Source organism: Oryctolagus cuniculus, chromosome 3 (assembly GCF_964237555.1).
Source record: "Oryctolagus cuniculus chromosome 3, mOryCun1.1, whole genome shotgun sequence".
NCBI lineage: Eukaryota > Metazoa > Chordata > Mammalia > Lagomorpha > Leporidae > Oryctolagus > Oryctolagus cuniculus.
Genome location: NC_091434.1, coordinates 59,311,430 through 59,327,469, shown reverse-complemented (window position 1 = coordinate 59,327,469; position 16,040 = coordinate 59,311,430). Strand labels below are relative to the sequence as shown.

The 16,040-nt window shown below is 38.9% G+C and overlaps 1 protein-coding gene across 2 annotated transcripts in view; it reads left to right on the top strand.

Moving 5' to 3' along the window:
• Positions 1 to 16,040, top strand: part of ITGA4 (integrin subunit alpha 4) — a 113,300-nt gene that overhangs the window by 45,402 nt on the left and 51,858 nt on the right. For both annotated transcript variants that reach the window (XR_007920629.2, XM_002712227.5), the window contains exons 11-14: positions 6,146 to 6,240; positions 7,403 to 7,493; positions 15,201 to 15,246; positions 15,627 to 15,781. Coding sequence is in view for 1 of the 2 variants with exons in the window: in XM_002712227.5 (XP_002712273.2) it covers positions 6,146 to 6,240; positions 7,403 to 7,493; positions 15,201 to 15,246; positions 15,627 to 15,781 (387 nt within the window). In the remaining variant the exon portion in view is untranslated. The remainder of the gene's footprint in view (positions 1 to 6,145; positions 6,241 to 7,402; positions 7,494 to 15,200; positions 15,247 to 15,626; positions 15,782 to 16,040) is intronic.

Below are 16,040 nucleotides of genomic sequence, written 5' to 3'. Positions count from 1 at the left end.
TTCAAATAAAATAGAATAAAATGGGAAAAAATACAGAATTCTTTTATTGTGATTATGTTTAGCATTTACAATAAGACATATAAAATTTTACTGATTGATGTTACATTTTATAAGTATTGAGCAATTCTGTGATATTTCCAACTATAGAGTATGTGCCAATATAAATAAAAATGAAGGAAACAGCGGAATATATTTGGAAGACCTACAATCAAATGGAAAATACTATTTAAACATAACAGTTTTTGTCTTCTCAATAATAACCATTCTAGCTGGGATGAGATAATACCTCATTGTGGTTTCAGTTTGCATTCCCCTGATGCCTAATGCCTGATGATGTTGAACATTTTTCTAAAACTTTGCTGGTCATTTGAATTTTCTTAAGAAATATCTCTTCTTGTAATTTGATCACTTGAAAATTGGACATTTTGTTGAGTTTCTTTGAGTTCTTTTTATATTCTGAGTATTAAACCTTTGATGCTCAGTTTGAAAATATATTCTCCCATCCTGTCCATTGTCTTCTCACTCTGTCAGTTTTGTTTGCTGTGCAGAACTCTCAGTTTGATATAATCCCATTTGTCTGTTTTTTGCTTTGTTGCCTGTGTTTTGTGCAGTATCCCCAAAATGATTACCTATATTTATATCTTGAACTTTTTCACTCTTTTTTCTGGTAGTTTCAACAGTGTGGAGTCTTATGTTTATGTCTCTGATCCATTTTGCATTGCCTTTTGTCTAGATTGAGAGGTAGAGGAAAAGTTTAATTCTTCTGCATGTGTACATCCAGTTTCTCCAATTTATTACAGTGGCTGTCTTCAGGGTTTTTTTTTTAAATGTCTTTATCGAGAATTAGTTTGCTGTGACTGTGTGGATTCATTTTTGGAGCATCTCTTCTGTTCCATTAGTGTATATGTTTTTTGTTTTTATCAGTATCATAAGTTTTGGTTGCAGTAGTTCTGTAGTGAGTCTTTAAAACAAACAAGGATGTTCTTATTATTTGAAAGGTGGAGGGAGGGAGGGAGGGAGGGAGGAGGGGGGAGAGAGAGAGAGAGAGAGAGAACGAGAACGAATGAGCTTTCATTTGCTTGGTCATGTCTCAAATGGCCATTGTAGCAGGGCTGGGGACAGGCTGAAGCCAGGAGCCAGGGACTGCACTTGGGTTTCCCATATTGGTGACAGAAACTGTATTTGAGTTATTGTCCACTGCTTCCCAAGTACATTAGCAAGGAGCTGAATTGGAAGCTGAGTGGCTGGGACTTGAAGGGCACTCTACTATGGAATGCAGGTGACACAAGTGACAGCTTAACTCACTGTGTCAAATTCCCTACCCCTGTAGCATTCTTAAAACCAGGTATTGTAATACCTCCAGATTTGTTCCTTTGTACAGTTTCTTGGGATATTTGCTGACTTTTGTGCTTCCATATAAATTTGAAGATTATTTGCCTAATTCTGAGAGGAATGCCAATGGTATTTTCATGGGTATTGCATTGAATCTGTAAGTGGATAGTACATACATATTTTGACAATATTAATTCTTCTGATCTATGAATATGAGAGGTCTTTTTATCTCTTTGTGTTTCTTCTCTAGTTTCTTTTATCAGTGTTTTCTAATTTTTTAGAAGTCTTTCACATATTGGTTAAATTCATATTTAGGGGGAGTTTTTTTGGTAGCAATTGTAAAGGAGATTTTTTTTATGCTTATGTTCCCAGCAAGTTTGTTATTATATAAAAATTCTATTTTTATATGTTGATTTTGCAATTTGCAACTTTACTAACTTCAGCTATCTGTTCTAATAGTCTTTGGGGGAATATTTGGTTTTTCTATATCTAAAATCATATCATCTGGTAATAGAATCCATTATTCTGGCCTTTTAAAATGCTTTTGGAAGGGTTCCCTCCCTTTCAACTTTTTGGCATAATTTGAGAAAATTTGGTCATCTTTCAAAGTTTGGTAGAACTCAGCAGTGAGGCCATCTGGTCCTGGGCTTCTCTTTGTTGTGAGACTTTTGTTATTGATTCATTCTCAATACTTATTATTGGTCTGTTCAGATTTTCTGTCTTCAGGATTCAATTTTGATAACTTGTATCTGTCTGTAAATTTATCCATTTTTACCTGTTTTGGTACTTGTTGGCATATATTTGCTCATAGGAGTTCCTAATGATCATTTATATTCCTGTGGAATCAGTTCTAATATCTCCTTTTTCAACTCTTATTTTGTTTGAGTGTGCTCTCTCTCTCTCTTGTGTGTGTTTTTTTTTTTAATTAATATAGCTAAAAAGTTTTATCTTTCTGAAAAAGAAGCTCTTTATTTCATTAACCTTTTGTATTGTTTTCTTTATGTCCATTTCATTTATTTCTACTCTGGTCTTTGCTGTTTCTTTCCTTCTACCAATTTTGAATCTGTTTTGGTTTGTTCTTCCTCTTCTAGGTCTTTGAGAAATATCTTTAACTCATGGATTTTAAATCTTTCTATGTTTTTATGATATGTGCTTATTTCTCAACCTTCCCGTTAGTACTAATTACTGTATGTCATAAGTCTTGGTATGTTGTTTTATTTTTTCAAGAAATGTTTGATTTCTTCAAAACAATTGACAGAAGCATGTTGCTCAGTCTCCATATAGTTTTTTTTTTTTTTTTTTTTTTTTTTTTTTTTTTTTTTTTTGACAGGCAGAGTAGACAGTGAGAGAGAGAGAAAAGTCTTCCTTTGCCGTTGGTTCACCCTCCAAGGGCCGCCGCAACGCGCTGATCCGATGGCAGGAGCCAGGTACTTCTCCTGGTCTCCCATGGGGTGCAGGGCCCAAGCACTTGGGCCATCCTCCACTGCCTTCCCTGGCCACAGCAGAGAGCTGGCCTGGAAGAGAGGCAACCGGGACAGAATCCAGCACCCCGACCAGGACTAGAACCCGTTGTGCCGGCGCCGCAAGGCGGAGGATTAGCCTAGTGAGCCGCGGCGCCGGCCTCCATATAGTTTTATAATTCCTAAGGTTTTTTTGCTGGTGGTGGTTTCTAGTTTTATTGCATTACAATCAGAAAAGTTAAGTGATGTGATTTATATTGTTTTTGAATTTATTGAGACTTGTTTTGTGGACTCAGACATGGTCTGTTCTAGAGAATGTTCCATGGATTGATGAAAATATTGTGTTCTGCAACTGTTGGATGAAATGTTCTTTCTTTATTTTTTATTAAATACTTTTTATTTATTTGAGAAGTAGATTTACAGACAGAGAGGGAGGAAGAGAGAGAGAGAGAGAGAGAGAGAGAGAGAGAGAGAAAGAGTGTCTTCCATCTGCTGGTTCACTCCCCAAATGGCCACAATGGCCGGAGCTGAGCCAATCCAAAGCCAGGATCCAGGAGGTTCTTCCAGGTCTCCCTTGAAGGTGCAGAGGCCCAAGTGCTTGGGTCATCTTCTACTGACTTTCCAGGCCATAGCAGAGAGCTGGATGGTAAGAGGAGCAGCCCGGACTAGAACCATTGCCCATAGAGAATGCCAGCACCACAGGCTGAGGATTAACCTAGGCCACAGCACTGGCCCTGAAATGTTCTTTAAGCATCTTTCAGATCCATTGTAGTGCAGTTCGTCCATAGTATAGTTTCATTCTGATGCTTTGTTGATATTTTTTGTCTGAACAATCTGTCTATTGAAGGAAGGGAGGTATTAAAGTCACTCATTATTACTGTATTGGAGCATATCACTTTGTTTAGAGGTAATAATGTTTGTTTTTAAAAATTGGTGTTTGGCATTAGGTGCAAATGCATTTAAAATTGTCATATCTTCCTGTTGATGTCTTGGTCATACATAGTGATCTTCTTTATTTTTTCCCTTAATATCAGCTCAGTTTGTTTTGTCTGATGTAACTATTCCTGCTTTGTTTTGCATGGAATATTTTTTTTCATTCTTTTACTTTCAATCTATGTGAATCTTTACTGGTGGAATAAGTTTCTGTTAGGTAGCATATGGTTGGTCACGTTTTTGTAGATATACTCAGTCAAACTTTATCTTTTAATTGGGGAATTCAGTCCATTTACATTCAAAGTTCTTAATTTTTTTTATGCTTCAGTATCTTTTATTCTATCTCTCTTTTCATCTTCTTTGGTTTGGCATAATTACAGAACCATTTTAAGATTTACCTATTTATTTGAAAGGAAGAGTTACATAAAAGGAGAGACAGAGAGAGAGAGAGGTCTTCCATCCATTGGTTCACTAACCAAATGGCCGCAATGGCTGGAGTTGGGCCAGGCCAAGGCCAGGAACCAGGAGCTTCTTCCGAGTCTTCCACATGGATACAGGGGCCCAAACACTTAGGCCATCCTCCACTGCTTTCCCAGACACATTAACAGGGAGCTGGATAGGAAGTGGAGCAGCTAGGACTCAAACCAGCACCCATATGAAATGCTGGCACTGCAGACCCTAGCTTAACCATCTACACTACCTCAGCCCCTGAAGAGGAGGTTGGATCTCTATTATTTACTTACTGTCTGTCTGTTCTTCTAGTGGACTTAGAGTTTCACGTGTTTTCATGATTGCAGTTGTCTTTGCTTCCTGGTGTTTAGGACTCCCTTCAACAGACTGTGTTAGGCCAGTCTGGTGGTAATGAATTCCTTTAGTCTTTGCTTGTTTTATTTCTTTTCATTTATGAAGAACAACTTTGCTAGGTACAGTATTCTTAGTTGGCAGCTTTTCTCTTTCAGGAAATACCATCATTCTGTTTCCCCCTCCCTTGTGGGGTTTCTGTTGAGAAATATGTCAGTCTAATGGGGATTCCTTCAGTATGACCTGGCACATTTCTCTTGGAATTTTTTGAGATCTTTGGATTGTACTTCTGAAAATTTTGGCTACAATATGATGTGGTGAGGAGGTCTTGTCCAACTAGGGGCCAACAGTCTTCTGAACCAAGAAGTCCACCAGAAGTCTGTATCTTTGTCAGGATTGAGGAAGCTTTCAACTGTTTATTCCATTGACTAGATGTTGCCATAGGTTTTTCCTTTTCTTCCTCATTGGAGATTTCCAGAATTTGAATACTTGTTCATGTCTTATTGTCCCTAAGGTCTTGAATAAATAATAATTTATTACATGCCAGATAGTCCTCTAAGCACTTTCCATAAGTTATACCCTTTCATGTGAGGGTAGGTTCTGTCATGATCCTTTACTCTAGGTGAGGGAAAGAGACACAGATTATGAAATGGGCACATAGCTGGTGTCAGATATTTGGGTGTGAATCCAGTGGCCTTAACTTATTCTCATAGGATGCCCCTTAAGCTCAATCACTTTACTTTCTTCCATGCTCAAACTATTCTGTGTAATCCTATATATCATGCTGTTAGTATTTTTTTAATCTAAGAGTATTTTTAAAGAGATTTATTTATTTATTGAAAGGCAGAGTTACAGAGAGGTAGAGAGAGAGGGAGAGTGAGAGGGAGGGAGGAGGGAAGGAGGGATGCAGGGATCTTCCATCTGCTGATTCACTCCCTAGATGGCCGCAATGGCCAGAGCTGCATCTATCCAAAGCCAGGAACCAGGAGCTTTTTCTGGGTCTCCTATGCAGGTGAAGGGGTCTAAGGACTTGGGCCATCTTCTACTGCTTACGCAGGCCATAGCAGAGAGCTGGATTGGAAGTGGGGTAGCTGGGACTCAAACTGGCACCCATATGGGATGCTGGTACTGAAGGCTTTACCTGCTATACCACAGCGCTGGGCCCTAAGAGTATTATTTTTTTTTAATAAAAGGGAATTTTGGGGCCGGCGCCATGGCTCACTTGGTTAATCCTCCACCTGCAGTGCTGGCATCCCATATAGGTGGCGGTTCTAGTCCTGGTTGCTCCTCTTCCAGTCCAGCTCTCTGCTGTGGCCCAGGAGGGCAGTGGAGGATGGCCCAAGTGCTTGGGTCCTTGCACCCGCATGGGAGACCCTGGCTCCTGGCTTCAGATCAGCACAGTGCCGGATGTAGTGGCCATTTGGGGAGTAAACCAATGGAAGGAAGACCTTTCTCTCTGTCTCTCTCTCTCACTGTCTATAACTCTACCTGTCAAATAAATTAAAAAAAAAAAGGAATTTTATATGATGTGAATTCAGGATCATGAATGTTAATTTTTAAGGCTGCGTTTATTTGTATCCAAAATTTATTACTTTTAACCCATTTAATTCTTGGAATAGATGTTGCTATTGGAGCTCCACAGGAAGATGACTTGAGAGGTGCTATCTACATTTACAATGGCCGAGCAGACGGAATCTCGCCAACCTTCTCACAGGTAAGATGCTGAGTTCCAGAACAAGCACTGGTAATAATTATAAATAATCCTTAAAACTCAAACTGTTAGTGCAGACTTACTTTTCTTAAACATTTTAATATTATGGTCAAGTAACTGTTTAGTGTTCTATTTTAAGTAATTAATAACTCTTTAAATCATTTTTTCCTAAATGAGTTGGAGTTCACTTCTCCTGTAGCTTGCGTCTATCGTCTGTAAGATTTCCTCTTGTATTTCATCACATTTGTGTTCTGAGGTAATATTCAATACTATTCCAAACAAATCCATTTGGATTTGATTAACTGGCTTGCCTATGGCCGAAGCCCCATATTTCATGAAGGTTGCTAACGGAGATCAAATACATGGAATATTCTGTTTTTCTTTCAGTGGAAAGTAGTAAGATGATAGCAGGTCAGTAGAGTTCCATGATCTAACACTGACTTCACTTTATATTTTGAAAAAATCAGGACACTTAAGTGTTTAGGAAAAAACTGCATGCAGAAAGGAAAGATTTTTCAAATACATCTTTATGGAAACATTATTACTGTTATTTTTGGCCAGGAAAAAATGTACAAATAATTCTCTATATTTAACATGAAAGATATGTACTTATCTACTAAAAATACTGATTATTTTTAGCATGGATAGATGTCTGATATTAATAAATCACTTTCTGGACATGAAATTAGAAACATGGAGTAGGATGCTTTTATCTGACTTCGGTTGTTCTTGTTAAAAGGCAGGAAGCAAACTGCCTAAATAAGTTTGCTTTCATCAAAAGCCCAAGTAGTAGTTTTCACTGAGTGAATATAGACATGTTATTTTCTCAGTTATTTGTTGTTCATGTTGGTTGAACAGGTAAGTACAGAGCCTGAAAAAAATACTTGGAGAGAAGGAGTGAGGATGGTTAAAAAATCTGTGCTACATGATTTTCCCTTTGCACGCAAAGTGAAATATGTTTTTCAGTCACAAGATAGATAACAGTTTTCCATTGAAAACTAGAAAATGTTGTCTCTCTCAGAAGTATTTGACTTAAATGAAATGCATGCTGTTGGTAAATGAGCCAGGAAATTCATGGGAAGGTGTATTATTTAGCTAAATCATTGGTTCTCTGGGCTATTAGGTGTTCAGAAACCTTTTTCCATTCAACTTACCTGTTTTTCAGAGAATTGAAGGGCTTCAAGTCAGCAAATCATTAAGTATGTTTGGACAGTCGATATCAGGACAAATTGATGCAGATAACAACGGATATGTAGGTGAGTGTAAAGTTGACCATATTTTATAAATTGAAATAAACTCTACTTTGGACACTGATTTATTATGAAGCACAGTATGAAAGGCTTCAAAATTCATAAGAAAGCCTTTAATTTACTGATTTTTTGATTTAATTTTTAAAGATTTACTTATTTGAAAGGCAGAATGATGGGGAAAGACAGAGTGAATGAGAGAGATCCTCTCTCTGTAAGTTTACTCTCCTAATGGTCACAATGACCAGGGCTGGGCCATACTGAAGCCAGGAACCAGGTTTCCAATGTGGATAGTAGGGTCCCACGCACTTTGGCCATCTTGTTCTGCTTTCCCAGGACATTAACAGGGAACTGGATGGGAAGCAGAATAGTGGGGACTCAAACTGGCACTCAGACATGGGATGCTGGTGTTGCAAGTGATGGCTTATCCCACTGCCACGATGCTGGTTCTCCTTTCGTTCAAAACTGTTTTCATTTCAAAGATAGGGCAGAAATAATCTAGTAATTCCTTATCTGTACACCTCACTTATTTAATGTTATATTCCTTGTTCTTGAAACCAATGATAATCCGTCAAATATACAAATAAAGAAGAAACTTTTTTACAACATGAAATTTCTTGATGAATGTTTCTAGTCCCAGAAATTGAGTTTTGGTTTAGTAAAATAATCTTCATAGCATATTTTTTTATCATAAAGTTTCTTTAGGTTATATTAGAAAGAAGTGAGTTACTGTAAAACCATTCATGGAAATATAGAATGATTCTTAAGGTGCTAGTCTGGTTTTATTTTTTTACCTAGAAACCTTTTATGTAAGGTACACAAACTTCATGCATTTCATATATACAAATTTGAGACCCTAGTGATTGCTCCTACCGCACACTCCCTCTCACCAGTTCTCCCACTCTTCTTCCTCCTAGTTCTATTCTCATTCTTACTCTTTACAATGATCTATTTTTGGTTAACTTTATACTCATACGATTAACCCTGCACTAAGGTTCAAAAAATAGTATGAAGAAAAAAAACAACCTGTTCCTCAACAATTGAGACATGGGCTGTTCAAAATCATATCTGAAAGTGTCAATTTCACTCCTATAGATTACCTATTAGGTACTCTTATTAGTTACCACATATCAGAGGGGATATATGGTATTTGTCTCTTGGGGACTTGTTTATTTCACTAAGTATAATGGTTTCCAGTTGTATCCATTTTGTTGCAAAAGACAGGATTTCATTTTTTTTGTACTGCTATGTAGTATTCCGTGGTGTACATACACCATAATTTCCTTATCCAGTCTTCTATTGACAGACATCTGGGTTGATTGCACATCTTAGCTATTGTGAATTGAGCTGCAGTAAACATGGGGTACAAATAACTCTTGCATATGCTGATTTCACTTCCTTTGGGTAAATACCCAGGAGTGGAATGATTGGGTCATATGGTAGGTCTATTTTCAGATTTCTGAGGTATCTCAATACTCTCTTCCACAGTGACTGCACCAGTTTACATTCCCATCAACAGTGGAGTAGGGTACCTTTTTCTCCACATTCTCAACATCATTTTTTTGTTGATTTCTGTATGAAAGCCATTCTTCCTGGGGTGAGGTGAAACTTCATTGTGGTTTTGATTTGTATTTCTCTGATGGTTAGTGATCCTGAGCATTTTTTCATGTGTCTTTTGGCTATTTGAATTTCTTCTCTTGAAAATGCCTGTTCAAGTCCTTTGCCCATTCCTTCATTGGATTATTTTATTTGTTGTTGAGTTTCTTTTTTAAACAATTTATTTATTTGAAACCCATAATTAGAGGCAGAGAGAGAGAGAGGGAGGGAGGGAGGGAGGGAGGGAGGGAGGATCTTCCATCTGTTGGTTCAATCCCCAAACAGCCACAAGGGCTGGAGCTGAGCTGATCCGAAGCCAGGAGCTGCTTCTAGGTCTCCCACACAGGTGCAGGGGATCAAGAACTTGGGCCATATTCAGCTGCTTTCCCAGACCATAGCAGAGAGCTGGATCAGAAGTGGAGCAGCCGGGACTCGAACTGGTGCGCATATGGCATGCCAACACTGCAGGCAGCCTGCAACTTTACCCTCTAAATCACAGTGCTGGCCCCATGTTTTTGATTTTCTTGAGCTCTTTATAGATTCTGGATGGTAAACCTTTATCAGTTGCTTAGTTTGCAAATATTTTCTCCCATTCTGTCAGTTGAACCTTCACCTTGCTGAGTGTCTCTTGCAGTGCAGAAGCTTCTCAGCTTGATGTAATCCCATTTGTCAATTTTGGCCTTGAGTGCCTGTGCTTCTGGGGTCTTCTCCAGAGGTATTTGCCTTTGCCAAAGTTTTGCAGGGTTTCCCTAGTGTTCTCTAATTTGATGGTATTGGGCATAGATGTAGGTCTTTGATCCATTTTGAGTAGATTTTCATGTAAGGTGTAAAGTAGGAGTCTTGCTTAATACTTCTGCCTACAGAGATCTAGTTTTACCAGCACCATTTGTTGAAGAGACTACCCTTGCTCCAGGGATTGATGTTAGCTTTGATGGTAGCTCCTTTGTCAAAGATAAATTGGTTGTAGATTTGTGGATTTCTGGAGTTTCTATTCTGCTGCATTGGTCTACAAGTCTGTATTTGTGCCAATACCAGGCTCTTTTGATTATAAATGTGTTGTAGTATGTCTTGAAATCTGGTGTTATGAGGTCTCCTGCTTTGTTTTTATTGTGTAAGATTGCTTAGGTATTTGGTGTCTCCTGTGTTTCCATGTGAACTTCAGCATATTTTCTATCTGAGAAGACTGTCCTTGGCATTTTGATTGGAATTGCATTGAGTCTGTGTATTGCTTTCGGTAGCGTGGACATTTTGTTGATACTGATTCTTCCAGTCCATAAACACGGAAGAATTTTTCCATTTTTTAATGTTTCCTTCTATTTCTTTCTTTAATGTTTTGCAGTTTTCATCATAGAGATCTTTTTGTCTTTTTTTTTTTTTTTTTTTTTTGACAGGCAGAGTGGACAGTGAGAGAGACAGACAGAATGAAAGGTCTTCCTTTTACTGTTGGTTCACCCTCCAATGGCTGCCGTGGCCAGCACACTGCGCTGATCTGAAGCCAGAAGCCAGGTGCTTCTGGTCTCCCACGTGGGTGCATAGCCTAAGGACTTGGGACATCCTCCACTGCCCTCCTGGGCTACAGCAGAGAGCTGGCCTGGAAGAGGGTCAACCAGGACAGAATTCGGCACCCCGACCGGGACTAGAGCCCAGTGTGCTGGTGCCACAAGTGAAGGATTAGCCTATTGAGCCACAGTGCCGGCCTCATAGAGATCTTTTAAATCCTTGGTTAAATGTATTCCAAGATACTTAATTTTTTGTAGCTTTTGTGAATGGGATTGTTCTTAGAAGTTCTTTCTCAACTTCTTTCCATAAACGCTGTTGATTTCTCTGTATTGATTTTATATCCTGTCACTTTACCAAAGTCTTTTATAGGTTCCAATAGTCCTTATATAGAAACATGTCACCTGCTAATAGGGATAGTTTGACTTCCTCCTTCCAAAATTTATCTATTTGATTTCTTTTTCTTGCCTAAAGGCTCTAGAACTTCAAAGACTATATTGAATAGCAGTGGTGAGATTTTATTTATTTGAGAGGTAGAGTTTAGACAGAGGGAGAGACAGAGAGAGAGAGGTATTCCATCTGCTGGTTCACTCTCCAATTGGCCGCAATGGCCGGAGCTACACTAATCCAAAGCCAGGAGCCAAGAGCTTCTTCCAGGTCTCCCACATGGGTACAGGGGCCCAGGGCCCAAGTGCTTGGGCCATCTTCCACAACTTTCCCAGGCCATAGCAGAGAGCTGGATTAGAAGAGGAGCAGGCAGGACCAGGACTAGAACTGGCACCCATTTGAAGTGATGGTGCCACAGGAAGAGTATTAACCTACTGCACCACAGTGCTGGCCCCAGAATTATTTCTTTTTAAATGTCTGGTAGAATTCAGCAGTGAAGCTGTCTGATCCTGGGCTTTCCTTTGTTGGGAGGGTCTTTATTATTGATTCAGTCTCCGTCTTGGTTTAGGTTTTCTGTATCTTCATGGCTCCATTTTGGTAGATTGTTTGTGTCTAGGAGTCTATCCATTTCCTCCAGGTTTCCTGCTTTGTTGGCAAATGGCTCTTTTTAATAATTTCTGATGATTCTTTTTATTTCAGTGGTAACTGTTGTTATATTTCCTTTTTCATCTCTGATGTTATTTGGGTCTTCTCCCTCTCTTTTTTTGGTTAGTTGGGTAATTGGTGTATCAATTTCACTTATTTTTTCAAAAAACCAGCTCTGTTTTACTGATCTTTTGGTCTTTTTTAGTTTGTTTCCATTGTATTTATGTTTTCTCTAATTTTAATTATTTCCTTTCTCCTACTAATTTTGGGTCTGGTTTGTTGTTTTTCTAGGTCCTTGAGATTCATTGATAGCTCATTTATTTGGTGCCTTTCCTATTTCTTGCTGGAGGCACCAATTGCTATAAACTTCCCTCTGAATACTGCTTTTGTTGTCTCTCATAAGTTTTGATATGTTGTATTGTCATCTCCATTCATTTCCAGAAATTTTTTGATTTCTCTTGATTTCTTCAATGACCCATTGTTTATTCAGGAGCATGTTGTTCAGTCTGCATGTGTTTGCATATGTTCTAGAGACTCTGGAGCTGTTGATTTCCAGCTTCATTCCATTGTGGACAGAGAAGATGTGTGTATGATTTCAAATTTTTGAATTTGCTGAGACTTGCTTTATGGCCTAGCAAGTGATCTATCCTAGAGAAAGTTCCACACACTGGTGAGAAGTGTGTGAATCCTGCAAGCATGGAATGAAAAGTTCTCTAGATATCAGGTCCATTCGGTCTATAGTGTTTAACTCTGCTGATTTTCTGTCTGATTGACCTGTCCATTGCTTAAAGTGGGGGTATCGAAGTCCCCCATTACTATTGTATTAGAGTCTGTGTCTCCATTTGGATCCATTAAAATTTCTTTTAAATAGCCAGGCATCCTGTAATTGGGTATGTATAAATTTATTATAATCACATCTTCCTGTTGAATTGATCCCCTAATCATTACATAGTGCCCTTCTTTGTCTCTTTTAACAGTCTTTGTGCCAATGTCTATTTTTTCTGATATTAAGATGCTTACACTGGCTCTTTTTTCCTTTCTGTTAGCATGGAATATCTTTTTCCATCCTTTCACTTCTAGCCTGCATGCATCTTTGTGGGTGAGATATGTTTCTTGTAGGCAGCAGATAGATGGGTCTTGTTTTTTAATCCATTGAGCCAATCTGTATCTTTTACCTGGAGAGTTGAGGCCATTGCATTCAGGGTGACTATTGATAAGTAATGAGTTGGCCTTGAAATTTTTCCATAAATACTCCTAGTGTTTATTTTGGATTTCCTTTGTATTTTTGCTGGGAGATTTTCTGCCTTAACATTCCTTCATAATGATGGCCATCTCTCTGTGTTTCTGTATGTAGCACATCCTTAAGCATCTTTTTAAAGGCAGGATGAACTGTGACAAATTCTTTCAATTTCCTTTTGTTATAGAAAGTCTTTGTTTTACTTTCATTCAAAAATGAGAGCTTTGCAGAGTACAGCATTCTGAGTTGACAGTGTTTTTCTCTTAAGACTGTATATCTCACTATTCTCTCCTAGCTTATTGGGTTTCTGATAAGAAGTCAGCTGTGAGTCTAATTGGGGATCCTCTGAAAGTAATTTAGCATTTCTCTTTTGCACATTTTAGAATAATTTCCTTATATTTTACTGTGGAAATTTTAACTGCAATGTGTCATGGTGGAGATCTTTTCTGGTTATGTCTATTAGGAGTTCTATGTGTTTCCTGTACTTGGACATCATTTTCTCCAGATTAGGGAAATTTTCTGTAATTATTTCACTAAATAGGCCTTCTAATCCATTTTTTCTTTCCATACCTTCAGAAATTCCTAAGACCCATATGTTTTTAATTTTTCTAATTTCTTATTTTTTTTGGTCTGACTCCAAAATTTTTAACTCAGATATTCTTTATTCTACCTCACTGAATCTGTTGTTAAGGCTTTCCACCACATTTTTTATTTGATTTATTGAATACTTAATTTCTAATGCTTTTCATTTTGGTTTCTCTTTAAAATCTCAACTTCTTAGGAAAAAATTTCATTTATGTCATGTATTGAATTATTTAATTTGTGGATTTGCTTCTGATTGCTCATGAGTAATCCTATGATTAATCTTTTGAATTCCATTTCAGGCATTATATCTATCTCTCCGTCTTCACATTCTAGTATTGAAGTGTTGTTGTATTCCTTTGGGGATATCATGTTGTCTTCCTTATTCTCATTTCTTGAATTTCTGCATTTATTTTTAGCCTGTGTGGAAATAATTGTTTTTCCTCCTCTAATGGCTTTTATCTTCAGACTAATCCTCTGTGGCTTAGTGGAATGTCTGCTCTTTGAGTGAATACCAAGAGGCTTGTGCAATGTGTGGCCAGGGAGCTCTGGTCAGTGCTCCAGGGTGAGGGGAATGTCCAAGGTGACACTGCTGTTGGGCTTAATAGATCTCTTTAGTTTATCAGAGGGGAAGGTTTAATCAGCACAACTGGCATAGTTTCACCCTCTCTTCCCCCTCCTCCAAGGTTACCAATGCCCAGGTGCTAGCCTCAGTGTGTGAAATATTCATCACCAATGCCACAATAACCACACAAAGGACCTGTGCAGTCCTCAGTGTGAGCATGTATCCTGTTGCAATAACCCACCCCAGGCAATCAGGGAGCCTGGAGTATATGGAGCCATCACAGTGACTGCCCAGTGACACAGACACACCCTGTACCCTCCCAGGCAGTCAAAGTGTTTCCACAGTCCCAACACACAAGGCTCCCACAGTCATGGGGCTCCAAGGATCACTTTGACCCTGCCAGTCCGTGCTGTCCATAGAGGCAGAGATGCTCCCAGAGCCAGCTGCCTCTAGGTACTCTGCCTAGGCAATATGAGCACCACAGAGCCTGTGACATGCTGGGAGGCAGGGGACACCTGGCATTCCTATGTAGGAGCCCATCCCCATCAACCCCCCAGCCAGAGTCTGGCATCTGCTCTCGGCCGGTTGCTGGGCATGTGGACACAGGCTGGTGCAGCTTTTACAATGTCCAAAATGGGGCCCACCCTCTCTCATCCAGTTGCAGGGCACGGTTGTCAGGGGGATGAGGAGAGACAAGCATGCCCCTTTTCTTCCTCTGGGTTGGTAGGTACGCTGTTCCTCACCAGGCTTCAGGCAGAGCTCATGCCAGGCTCTCCCTCCAGCTCTGTTGCCAGTGGCTAGGGCTGCTGCAAGCTGGTCTCACCTCATTCTCCAATGCTGATGCCGAGGCTCTCGGCTTCTGGAGTTCTTTGTTGTGTCAGTGCTCATGCTGTATGTCCACACCCTCCACCTAGAGCCACAGTGTCCCTCTTCCTTCTGTGGTGTTTCCACTACAGTTTTCTCCCTAACTCTCCCCTGAGATTTCATTCTCTCCACTTTTTTTAAACTATATTCCCCTAGCTTGGAGCAGTAGTTGTTTCCCTATTCCACCATCTTGGCATCTTCTCTATGTTTTCTAATTAATTTTCTGTAAATATTTTTTTGATACAGTCAGAAGGTGACATGTAGTCAAGTATTTATGGCTGAAAAGTAATTCTCTTTGACTAATGATGATCATTAATCTGTGTTGTGGTCTCTTATCCTCCAGATGTAGCAGTTGGTGCTTTTCGCTCTAATTCTGCTGTGTTGCTAAGGTAGGGTTTATCAGTTTCACTGCTTAATGACAATTGGGCTTAATTGTAAATGATGGGAGGCAGGTTTTAAAATCAGCGATGATGGTGGCCTCATAATGCTGTTTTGGTATTCTGATGCTTAATTATTGAACTTCAGGATTTTTTCCCCATGTTACACAGATATAATTAAACAAATCATCAAAGAATGTCAATATTTTAGACATTTAAATGAAATTTTCTTTTGATCCATGCACAGAAATGTAATTGAGTATGAATGCATATTATCATACTATTAATAAAGCAGATTCATCAAATTACTTTGCTAATGAGAACTGACAAATACAGCTGTCTTCTTAAAGAAAAATAATATTGCAATTAATATTACTAATTTTCTTTCTTAGGACCAGACCTGTAGTGATTGTTGATGCTTCTTTAAGACACCCAGAGGCAGTAAATAGAACAAAATTTGATTGCATTGAAAATGGACTGCCTTCTGTGTGCATTGATCTAAAACTTTGCTTCTCATATAAAGGCAAAGAGGTTCCAGGCTATATTGGTAAGTTGCCATGTGAAATGAATGTCTGAAAGAGCATGCATTTCATTCACTGTCTTTTTTTTCCCCCATGGAAGTCTTCTTTGGGGCAGGAGAAAGCAGCCACTTGATAAGCACCTTTCCAGATCCTTCTTGCTGTTTTAGCCAATGATTGAGGCACATCAGAAGGCTACAGTTGTCTAAAGATTATGACAGGAGGCAAAACTAGAGTATCACTTGCTTTGTTAGTTTAAGAAAAACCAACTTGAGCTTTATCTGTGTA